Raw genomic sequence first — 12,381 nt, forward strand, 5'->3', positions numbered from 1 at the left:
GTGTAATTTTTGTGGAAGGATTTGGAATTGTATTCAAATTAACCAGTCTTGATGGGATACAGTATTGCAGAATGATTCTATTTTTGTCTATAAGAGGTTACAAATCATTTAACTGAAAATACTTGTAAAGTGGTTTTATTATTTCTTTACCTGTTCATTATTGCGCAGAATGTAGCTGCTTATTTTAGCCAACATCCCTTTCAAACAACCTGACATTCTGGTCATAATTTCTGATGCAGATATGGAAATGGCAGTATTGAAAACTGTCATTTGAAACAAACTGTGGAAGGAGAGAAACTTTGGAAAAGCTAATTCTTGTTTTGCTAATGGTCATTCTTCAGGCTGGTGGTAGCAGTTGAAGAGGCTTTTACTCACATCAGAAGACTTCAGGATGACGAGCAACAGAAAGCTCCTGGAGAAGTGATGGATCCCTTGAATGCTGCACAGTCCATCTTCCCTTCGATGGCAAGAGCATTACAGAAATATCTACGTACTACAAGACAGCAGCACTACCACACCATGGAGAGCATCCTGCAGCATCTGGCATTTTGTGTTACCAACAACATGACTCCAAAGGTATGCTTCATGCAAGTGATTTGCTGATCTGCACAAAATCAGCATACTCTGAGCACTTTCCTTAAACTATATACTGCTTAGTCAAAATTAATATTTCAGCAAAACTTAATTTAACTTTGTCAGAGCTGTCTGGATTTGATTCTGATTCATAGCTATAGTTAAGAACTGGGAATGGAGTGATGGGGAGAGTCAGTCCAGTAGAAGGTGAAAGGAGAAAGCACCTATTTGAAAATGTCTTAATGTTTGTCTCATTTGCTGGAAATGTCAGCCTATGAAAAGGATTACATTAAAAGTACAGACTTTAACATGAACTGATCTAAAACATTTACTTTGATACTTGAAGCTTCCCTCATCTAAAGACTAAGTAAGATATAGGAGCAGAAAGTTACCAGAATTAGTGTTGAAAGGGTTATCTGTTTATTTAAATTTGATATTTGCTGAAGCATGAAGCATGTGCTTCACTTCTTATCTGATATATTCTTTGCACTTTTTTTGTGTATTTCATAACTTTCCTCACTGTTTTGTTTAACTTGTAGGCCTTTTTGGAGCGTTACCTGAACCCTGGACCCACTCTCCAGTACGATAAGAACAGATGGTTGGCCAGTCAGTGGACATTGAGTAGTGAAGAGGCGGTGACCAATGGGCTAAAGGATGGCTTGATTTTCACACTGAAATGTCTTGACTTCAGTCTGATAGTGGTAGTGAAAAAAATTCCTTTCATCAAACTCTCTGAGGAGTTCATCGACCCAAAATCTCATAAGTTTGTGTTGCGTCTTCAGTCTGAGACATCAGTGTAAGCTGTTAATGCCAAGGACACATGGCAGATCAGTCAGATAATCCAACTGCACTTTGGATGGGGAAGGGTGTTTATCTTTTGACCATGTTTAGATTTTTTTTCCTAAATACAGGACACCTATACTTTCTGGTATAAATCTTCAAGAAAATGTGCTCCACCTATCACGGGCTTGCCTATTTTGCCCCGATTGATGAGAACTGTATCAGCCTGCTTCCAGACACCAGCATAATAGCAGTGGACCTCTAGAAACCTGAACATTTTCCACTTTGAGAAAAGTGCACTGTCTTTCCACTTGTTTCTAGAGAAACCTTTTTTTTCATGTAGACCATCTCACCCTCTAGAGAAAGTACTTTGGAAATCCTAAATGTGTGTTTCTTGAGATTTGGACCTTTCTTTAAGAAGATTGGTTACAATAGCTGTTAATGGCTAACTGTTCTGCAAATGAAGATGTAGATAGATTCCATCTATCGAGTCCTAGTGTTCTAGAGAACCAGCTTTTCCCAGATAATCTACTTGGAAAATTTGGTTCGGGAATGTAGACTTGCACAGTGTAAGCATTGTTACAGAGTAGATAGTGTTTTATCCAATACGTGGAGTTTTCGTAGATGTATTGCCTTAGGCAGGTAATGTAAAGATAGGGGAAAAATTTCCAGACCCATGATCAACCCCACCCCCACTCTAAAATAAAAATTGGAAGTAATTTCAGCTAAATTGCTTTAAGAGGGCTTGAGAAGTGCTTGAGGAAGGAAACACTAAGACACATTCATCTGGGACACAAGAGCACACTTGTACAGCAAAGAACAAGCATTAATTTTGTCTTTTGTGTATCTTTAAATCATGCACACTAAAATCAGTGTCACATATTTCCAAAATTATGAGGCATGTAAAATACTCCAAATTTAATTTTGTTTTGTATCCTGGAATCTGCCCAGTTGGAACTGCATTCTTTAACTGAGGACTCTTAATCATTTTCTTCACACTTTTACCTCTTGTAGTGCAATGCAGAATGTGCCCTGCTGGCTCACCTCTTGCCCACAATGCACTGCACACCCACTTACGGAATTTTTATACAGAAATGTTTGCTGTTGGAATTCTGTTTGAGAAATGATTTACTTTTTACTTTTTTTTAATGGTTGTGGCCTTTGAATTTTCTATTTTATTTTTTAACAGAACTTTGTTTTTACCAATTTTTAAATTGACATTTCTTGTGTATAAAGAATGTTTTATCAGATCAAGAGCAGAGTACAGTATTTGGTCAATGTGTATATCAGATCGAGCCAAGCAACCATCTAAGCATTTGTCAAATTACTGTTTGCAGCAGAAAATGATTTTGGATTGTTTTTCCCAAAGTCAAATATCATCTGACAATGAATTTACTAATTGATCTTACAGCAAGGCTTGATTTGTGGTTTCAATTTTAATATCCTTTTGATTTTGCCCTGAAGTTAATTTTTTATTAGAAGACTTCACATGTTGATAGATGGGATGTGTCAAGATATCTTTCTGTCTTCTTGTTCAGTTTACTTTAATGGTTTTAATTGGCGAGCAATGCATAATGGCAATGGGTAGGGTAAATCCTACCAGAGCGGTAGCCCAGCAGCTCAAAGTGCACTCCCTAGCTTGAAGATATCAGAGCTGCCTATCAATCTAAATGGTTCCTTTTAGTCGATCTGTGTCAGCTTGCAGTTTGACTGTTGGATGAAGTATTACGTAAAAGCTTACTCCCTTATGTTGGAAATGAGAACTGACAGGAACCGATTCATACTTCTATCATGTAGTTAACAACAAAATACTATTCAGAGTGCCCTTGGTGCGCATTTGAGTGTACCAGTATATTGCTGCTTTTATTCCAGTCGTGTCATGTACAGTGATGAAAGGACCTGAGCAAATGAACTATGGAGTTAATGACTGTGAATTTCTTGTCTACGATATATTATTGGATAACGTATATTTAAAAAGAATAAATTCGCCAGGGAGCTAGGCATATTGACAATGAAACAGGAACTGGCTAAACATAGAATAGCAGGAAAGGACTTGCCACCTAGATGTAGCCTTAATAGGTTGCTGAATAAGCTTTGGTTCTCTCTAATAGAAAACAATGACCAGAAGAACATTTGGATAGAGGTTCTTAACATTCTTTAAATACAGAAGTGGTATAATTATTGCCTCCTGAGTAGCTGCTTTAATACCATGCAGATGGAAAATACTTTCCTTTATGCATAATCTCTACTGTCACTACCTCAAACTTAATGTACATTCCTTTAAACAATAACATCAGAGATGCAAGGAAACTAACAACTAATGCTAGCTAAACATTTAATGCAAAAACTTTGGGTCCAATTATTTGAATTAAACTTTACTTTTTCCCATATGCATTTAAAGAGCATAAGCTTTAGTATTTAGATTTGTGTGGTAAAATGTCCCTTGTTTCTGCTGGAAGTATTGAGGCATGCAGGTCCCACTCTGAGCACTGTAAGTCCAGTGTGATCCTTGAGGGAACATGCCCATAGTACAGTCTGTGATGCCTGTGCCATGTTTTTCCCTTTTCGTTTCTGGTTTTGATATTCATACACTACTCATGGCTTCACCTCCTAAGAATTCTAGGGTGTCACTTGCTCAGAAACCACTGTACCATTGCCAAAGATAGTCCTACTGCATCCCACCCTTTGAATTAATGGTGAGGAGAGGTCATAACCTGATGACTTATTTCATCTCAAGGGATCTTATAAACAGAATATTCAATGGAAGCACCCACTAAGATTTCTTGACAGTTTAAGAGGAAGATACCTATAGGAGTTTACATCCTATTTAATCTTCCTTTGAAATTAAATGCCAATTTTCCATAGGAGTTAATTGACATTCCTGGATAGTTGGGTGAGCTCACCAGGGTTTTTCATTCTATGTCATATGAAGCTATTGCAATTAGATGATGTTACAGTTCTCTATTCTGTTTATAATCTGCAAGTGTCAGGATGTTTTAACCCTGTGTGGATGGCCTTGATGAACAGGGACATCACCACAAATGTTCATTTATATTATGCAACTTGATTCCATTATGGTCTCAATATGAATGTAAAATGTATCAAGTACAGTTGTCACTGTAAAGCAAAAAAGAATTGTTGGCCACCGTTTTTGGCAGCCAAAGTCATTGCTGTAAGATTGATTGGTAACTCACTTGAGATTTCTAGTCTTGTGAAAGTGTTATTGAATTGTCACTGTGTAACTACTGTTCACACCTAATTTTATACAAGAACTGATTTTTACACAATTTCTATTGTATATCCAAGGACTATAACTACAAGCTTCTGCACCTTGTACTGGAACAGAATTTGTGGATTTTAGGGACAATATTTGGAATTACAGAATTTTTAATCCAATTGAATAGGTGCATGATAGACACTAACAATTGTGTGTGTATTTAGCCTTAGTAATTTATTTCTTTTTGGAATCATTCTCTAAATTTTACATTTTTGTAACAAATTGCAAAATGTTTTTTCCACACCAGGTTTTGTACATGGAGTCTCCTGAAAATAAAGAGGAAAGCTGGAGCTGTTCTGCTTTGGTTGTCAATATAGTATTTTTTCTTTCACCTGTTCTTGGGTGTTGGCAACACTCTTAGGACACTGTTTCAAGCTGCATTTAAAGGCAATATCTAATTGCCCTCAAAGTGCCTGTAATAGTTAAATAGTTGTGCAATAATAACAGTAAGCATTAACAAAAGGAATTAAAACAGTGGAGGATTGGCATTCTAGTGCTTAATAATGTAATACATTGCAAGCTTGTCATGATTCCTAGCTAGTGAAACTTGAAATTCATGTTATCTTTGAAAGGTAACATCAAACAAAGATGAGATTTCCTCAGGATCCAATGTCCAGGGACAATTAAGCCAACTTCCTGATTCAACACTTTATTTTATAAATAGGGCTTGTAACTTATTGTATTCACTTGCCTAGGAAAACATCGAGTAATTAATGGTATGTGAAGTATGGTGATATGAAAGTAAAATTATGTTTCAGCAATACTGTGGCTTCACAGAAAAGAGGACAAATTTTGCAAATTAGTATCTATTCTGACTCTGGTATAATTAAAGGGATAATCTGTTATTTTAACAGTATATGTTTCCCATAACACTTCAATGCAGTTTTATGCCTTTTGTTCAGCAAGAGTCCATGCACAATAGTGAACTTGAAATTGCAGCTATTTATTCAGTTTTTTGAACTGTTAGTAAGCCAGGATGTTTTTGTGTCTTGAGACACGAGGAAACCTATATTTGTAAATTCACTTACTAGCCTAAAAGTGAAGTTGTAATTGGGTCACAAACCTTTTTAAATTAGATCATCAAATGCACAATTCTTCTGTGGGGAAGTTGTTGAGAATGGAAGTGGAAACAAAATTTGCATGTGCTAGATATTCATAATAAAACATGTGAGCCTATGTTTAATTGGAGCTTATCCAGTCATAACTGATCAGAGTGAACTTTCAAACCCAATTAAATCTATTTGAAAACCACTTGAATAGCCACTCTATTTGAAAGAGTTTTAGATATGATCTGTAACAAATTGACTTCAAATTCACTTTTATTTTATGATCTGCCTTGTAATATAATTTGGCTGTGACTCAATCCTTGATGTGATTCTCCCATACAACTGAAGCCTCAATCCTGCTCTGGCAGCCAATCCTGACATGAAAATAGAAACGCTTGGCCTCAAGGATTGGTTAAGGAATAGGGTGCATTTAAATTGGGAACGTTTCTAATCCCTGCCTCCAAAGGTTTTGTACAAGCACAACAGATAGGTTGTTTTTATTTTTTGGGGGGGTGGAAATTAAACCTCTTTAATTATAGCACACAATACTGAACTGTCTGTGGATATGGAACAAGGATGCAGAAGTTTGTGATGCATCAATAAATTTGGAAGCTTGATGATATTATTTGATCTGCCATTTGCTCCTAAACATTTTCTGTTTAGAGAACTTCACTGATATGGAAAAAGTTCCAATAGTTGAATATTTGAATCTGTATGTAGATGTGAGACTGCAGATGCTGGAGTCTGAAGCAAAAGCCTAACTCCAGAATGAACTCAACGAGCCGAGCTGTGGAGGCAAAGGGGTAATCTACATTTCAGATCGTCACTGCATTAGGACTGAGTGGTAGAGGAAAGATGGCAATGTATGGATGAGAGGGAAAGTTTGAGTCCAGTTGATAGGTGGAACCAGGTGGGAGGGGTGGTTATTAATACAGGTGGGGCAGGGTGTTCCAGTGTTTCCTGCACTTGTGTAGAAATTGTTAATGTTGCTACCTTTGATACTCTCCATCCTGTTCTCAAATTCATCTGGACTCTTGATCCTCTATTTTCTAGATCACTGTCTTGAGCTCAGGAGGCAAACATCTGCGATGAACCTACAGGCTCCCACAAATATCACAACTACACTTGTAAAGATGCAATCCCTTTCAGTTTCTCTTGCCTCTGCTTCGTACATTCTCAAGATGAGGCTTTTGACTCCTAAGGCAGCCAATATTTTCCACATATTCTTACCAGTCATCCTCCTTCCCAGACAAGAGTTCCCTGGTCCTCACATTTCACCCCACTAACTTCTGTATCCAGTATATCAACCCATTACTGCCAGGACCAACAGGATCCTGCCTTCTGCTTTCTGTGGTGGCTGCGCTTCATAACTCTTGCCTGCTGTCGGCTCCCCAGCTACTCCTCCCATAACCTGACAATTCAGTGCAATAATTGTCTCATCTAAAGATCAGAACAATTCCTGCTACAGGACAACCCTGGACTGGAACCATAAGAAATGTATTTCTGTAACTGGACACAAATGTTCTGATCTTTGCTGGTTTTTTTCCTTGTATAACTAGCAGGAACCAGATTTCAATAAGATTAGCGCTATTTCAACAAATAAATCATGACCTTGAATTATGTTTGCTTTCCTCATCTGCACCTCCTAATACCATTCTTTGAGCAGATGTGCTCAACACTATTAACTTGTGCACATTGCTTCTCCAAGTTCAGAAGTTGGAAGGGCCATAATTATTGGCAATTCAATCAGTCCTCCCATATGTTAACGGGAGGAACTATGATTGCAAGCCAACCTTTAGGAAATTGAATTGTAACTTATTTCCATGTCATAATGTAATGACATTAGGATGTCTTTTGCCTTCTGCAATAATTTTATTAGGTCTAGCATATTCATACACAGTGCACTACAATTGTTAATACTATAGATAATCGTCTTGGAAACTGCTAAGAACAGTTAAAACATCCTGCCATTGAGGGGGTAACAGTATAATTGTAAAACACAACATACAGTTGCAAGAAAAAGTTTGTAAACCCTTTGTGATTACCTGGTTTTCTGCATTAATTACTCATAAAATGTGATCTGGTCTTCATCCAAGTCAGAATAATAGAAGCACACAAACCACAATCTGCCTAAACTAATAACACACAAACAATTGTGCTACTTCTCATTATTACTAAGTACATTATTTAAACATCCCAGTGTAGGGTCAAAACAGTATGTGAACCTCTGCAGTAATTGTGGGCTGAAGGACCTGTAACGTGCTGTAAATTTCTATTTCTATGTAATGCCTTCTACAAAAGCCATTTGGAGTCAGGTGTCCCAATCAATGAGATGTGATTGGAGATGTGGGTTGTTGAGGTATCCTGCCCTATAAAAAACACAAAAAATCAAGATACTGACAGAGCCTGCTCTTTTCAAGAAAGATCTGTTTTTGTGCACCATGCCTCACTCAAACAACTTAGAGTACCTTAGAAGAAGAATTGTAGAGATGCATGAAGCTGGAAAAGGCTGCAAAAGCATTTCTAAAGACCTGAGGGTTCATCAGACCACAATGAGAGAAATTGTCTACAAATGGAAATTCAGTGCTGTTGCTACTCTCTCTGGGACTGGGTGTCGTGCAAAGATCACATCAAGAGCATAAAGTGCAATGCTGAAAAAGGTGAGAAAGAATCCAAGGATAACAGCAAAAGACCTGCAGAAATCTCTAGAACTTGCTGAAGTCTCTGTTCATATATCCACTTGAAGAAAAACACTCAACAAGAATGGTATTCATGGAAGGACACCAGGGAGTAAACCACTGCTCTCTGGCAAAACATTGCTGAATGTCTCAGGCTTGCAAAAGACCACCTGGATGTTCTACAATGCTTCTGAGACAATGTTAACTGCCGGTTAACTGTCGGCTAACTATTACTTGGATTGCACTACCTGTATGTATAATCTATATTTTCATTTATATTTATCATTATTGTTATGAGCAGAGAGACAACATCTGCCGGAAGTAAATTCCTTGTATGTGCATAGGTACTTGGCGATTAAAGTCTGATTCTGATTCTGATGTTCTGTGGACAGTTATGACAGAAGTTGAACTTTTTGATAGAAATCCGCTACGTTTGGAGGGAAAAGGGTACTACACACCAACACCAAAACCTTATCCCAACTGTGAAGCATGGTGGAAGGCGTATCATGGTTTGGGGCTGTTCTGCTGCCTCAGGCCCTAGACAGCTTGCAATAATTGAGGGAACAATGAATTCAAAATTGTATCAAGACATTTTACAGGGGATTGTCAGGGTAGCAGTCCATCACCTGAAGCTTAATAGAAGTTGGATGATTCAACAAGACAATGATCCAAAGCACAAGAGTAAACGACAGAATGGATTAGGAGTAAGAAAACTTGTGCTTTGGAATGGTCCAGTCAAAGTCCAGACCTTAACCCACTGAGGCTACATCCACACTAGACCGGATAATTTTGAAAATGCCGGTTTCGAGTATAAACGATAGGCGTCCACACTATGCGTTTTTGAAAATATCTCTATCCACACTGAAACGGAGATTTCGGTGACTTTCGTCCTGCTGCGCATGCTCAGGACACATCTACCGAAAACAAATGACATGTTTGGTGTTGAATCTCGCCGTAAAATTGCGCATTTGTGCAGTTACAGGCTAGAAAAACTTAAAACGACGGACAGCTGTTGGCTCTCGCACAGGAGAATTTAAAACTAAAAAAAACAAATACTGGAGCGTACAGAGGCAACCGACAGGGAGTTCATGGACAGATTGACCCAGCTGACGATGAACATTGAAAAACTGACCAACTCTATTGCATTAATAAAGCACCTTGTTAAATGTATAAAACATGTCTGCATCAGTGTTATCTTATATTTCCATACAATGTTACACTAGGCTGTTACACATCTATTGTCAGAGAAGTACTTGTATAAATAGGTAAACCACCTTCATACGAGCAAGGACAGAAAACAGGGCAAAGTGAGTACAGTATACTTTTTTATTCAGTAAGTTATGGGTCAAAGTATTTGGTGAGTACATTTCTAACTCTTCTGGCTTCAGTCTCGTTGCTGTCTGTTCTGAAATTGTTAGGTTGCATTCAAGAAAACAATGAAATAGCGCGCTGCTGTCCGACAGCGTTTTCAAAAGTCTCCGGTTACCCCGTCCACACTGATCTGCCCAAGCAGCGTTTTCAAAAATATCCACACTGGAAAGTGTTTCTGAAAAGCTCCGGTTTCGGGGGGAGTAAAACGCCATTTTAGTGTGGATGGAGTGTAAAAACGAAGAGAAAAAGCTTTGATTACGGATTTATCCAGCGTAGTGTGGATGTAGCCTGAGATGCTGTGGCATGATCTGAAGAGGGCTGTTCATGCAAGGTATCCCAGAAATATTGATGAGCTTAAACAGTTTTGTGTGGAGGAATGGTCTAAAATTCCTCGTCACCATTCTGCAGGTCTGATCAGCAGCTACAGGAAATATTTGGTAGAGATTATTGCTAATAAAGGAAGTTCTACCAATTATTAAGTACAAAGGTTCACATACTTTTTCCAGCTTGGACTGTGAATGATTAAGCAATGTGGTCAATAAAGACATGAAAAGTACAATTGTTTGTGTTATTAGTTTAGGCAAATTGTGTTTATCTATTATTGTAATTTAGCTGAAGATCAGACCACATGTTATGAATAATTAATGCAGAAACCCAGGGAATTGCAATGGGTTCACAAACTTTTTCTTAACTGTATAGAAGTGAGTGACGTTCCTAGATATATTATCATTTCTTTACATTTAACGTAAGTTGGCATAGTAAAGTGTGCTCGAATAATCATTGAAGGTATCTATGTTAAACATAGGATAAGGAGGACTCGTGTACAGAGGGATGGTCTGACAGAACATGGAGTTAAATGTGTTGAAAGAATAAGTAAATGTAGGAAGGACAACAAAATTCTAGGGGCGTATAGCCCGATGGGAGTTCGGGGAGCTGGGTTAAGCACAATAGGCAGCGATTCAAACAGAGAGAGGAGAAATGGGTTAAAAATTCTATACCTGAATGCACGAAGTGTCAGGAATAAGGCAGATGAGCTTGAAGCCCAGGTGCGAATGGGTAACTATGATGTTGTTGGGATAACAGAGACATGGCTGCAGGGAGATCAGACCTGGGAAATGAATGTACAAGGGTATACGTGCTATCGTAGGGACAGAAATGTGGGCAGAGGGGGTGGGGTGGCCCTGTTGGTGAGGAATGAGATTCAGTCCTTTGCAAGGGGTGACATAGGGTCAGGAGAAGTAGAGTCTGTGTGGATAGAACTGAGGAACAGTAAGGGCAAAAGGACCCAAATGGGTGTTGTCTACAGGCCACCAAACAGTAGCATGGATATTGGGTGCAAGTTGAATAGGGAGTTAACATTGGCATGTGGCAAAGGTAATGTCGCAGTAGTTATGGGGGATTTTAACATGCAGGTGAACTGGGAGAATCAGGTTGATGCTGGACCACAGGATAGGGAGTTTGTAGAGTGCCTACGGGATGCATTCTTGGAACAGCTTGCACGAGAGCCTACCAGGGACAAGACTATTCTGGATTTAGTGTTATGTAATGAACAGGATTTGATAAGCGATCTCACAGTAAAGGAGCCATTAGGAGGTAGTGATCACAATATGATAAGCTTTTATCTGCAATTTGAGAAGGATAAGGGCAGCTCGGAGGTGTCAGTGTTGCAGATGAACGGGAAAATATGGAGCCATGAGGGAGGAGCTGGCCAAAGTTGACTGGACGGATAGCCTAGCAGAAAAGACAGTGGAACAGCAATGGCAGGTATTCTTGGGAATAATGCACAAGGTGCAAAATCAGTTCATCCCCCAGAGAAGGAAGGATTCAAAGGGGGGAAAGGGGCCTCAGTGGTTGACAAAGGAAGTCAGAGACTGCATAGCATTAAAAAAAAGGAAATATGACAGAGCTAAGGTGAGTGGGAGGACAGATGATTGGGAAGTTTTTAAGGAACAACAGAACTTAACTAAGAAGACAATACGGGGAGAAAAAATGAGGTACGAACGCAAGCTACCCAGGAATATAAAGGAAGATAGCAAAAGCTTTTTTAGGTATGTGAAGAGAAAGAAGATAGTTAAGAACAATGTTGGGCCCTTGAAGAATGAATTGGGTGAAATTGTTATGGGAAACAGAGAAATGGCAGAAGAATTTAATGAGTACTTTAGATCTGTTTTCACTAAGGAAGACACAAGCAATCTCCCAGATGTATGGATGGGCCAAGGACATAGGGTAACAGAGGAAATGAAACAGATTGACATTCGGAAGGAAACGGTGATGAGAAGAGTGATGGGACTGAAGGCTGACAAATCCCCAGGTCCAGATGGTCTGCACCCTAGGGTACTAAAGGAGGTGGCCCTGGAAATTGCGGATGCATTGGTAATCATTTTCCAATGTTCCTTAGATTCAGGATCAGTTCCTGAGGATTGGAGAATGGCTAATGTTATCCCACTTTTTAAGAAAGGAGGGAGGGAGAAAACAGAGAACTATCGACCTGTCAGCCTGACATCGGTGGTGGGAAAGATGCTAGAGTCCATTATTAAGGATGAAATAGTGGCATATCTAGATAGCAGTGATAGGATTGGGCCGAGCCAGCATGGATTTACCAAGAGTAAATCATGCTTGACTAATCTGTTGGAGTTTTTCGAGGATGTAACCAGGA

General features: G+C 38.8%; 1 protein-coding gene across 1 annotated transcript in view; it reads left to right on the forward strand.

The window, feature by feature from the left end:
* Window positions 1-4,926, forward strand: part of LOC140727747 (vang-like protein 1) — a 43,793-nt gene extending 38,867 nt beyond the window's left edge. Inside the window, exons 7-8 of the mRNA XM_073045465.1 lie at window positions 342-576; window positions 1,113-4,926. Of these exons, the coding sequence (XP_072901566.1) occupies window positions 342-576; window positions 1,113-1,373 (496 nt within the window). The 3' untranslated portion in view covers window positions 1,374-4,926. The remainder of the gene's footprint in view (window positions 1-341; window positions 577-1,112) is intronic.
* Window positions 4,927-12,381: the final 7,455 nt, after the last annotated feature.

This window comes from Hemitrygon akajei, chromosome 5 (genome assembly GCF_048418815.1).
Source record: "Hemitrygon akajei chromosome 5, sHemAka1.3, whole genome shotgun sequence".
In the NCBI taxonomy this organism is placed as follows: domain Eukaryota; kingdom Metazoa; phylum Chordata; class Chondrichthyes; order Myliobatiformes; family Dasyatidae; genus Hemitrygon; species Hemitrygon akajei.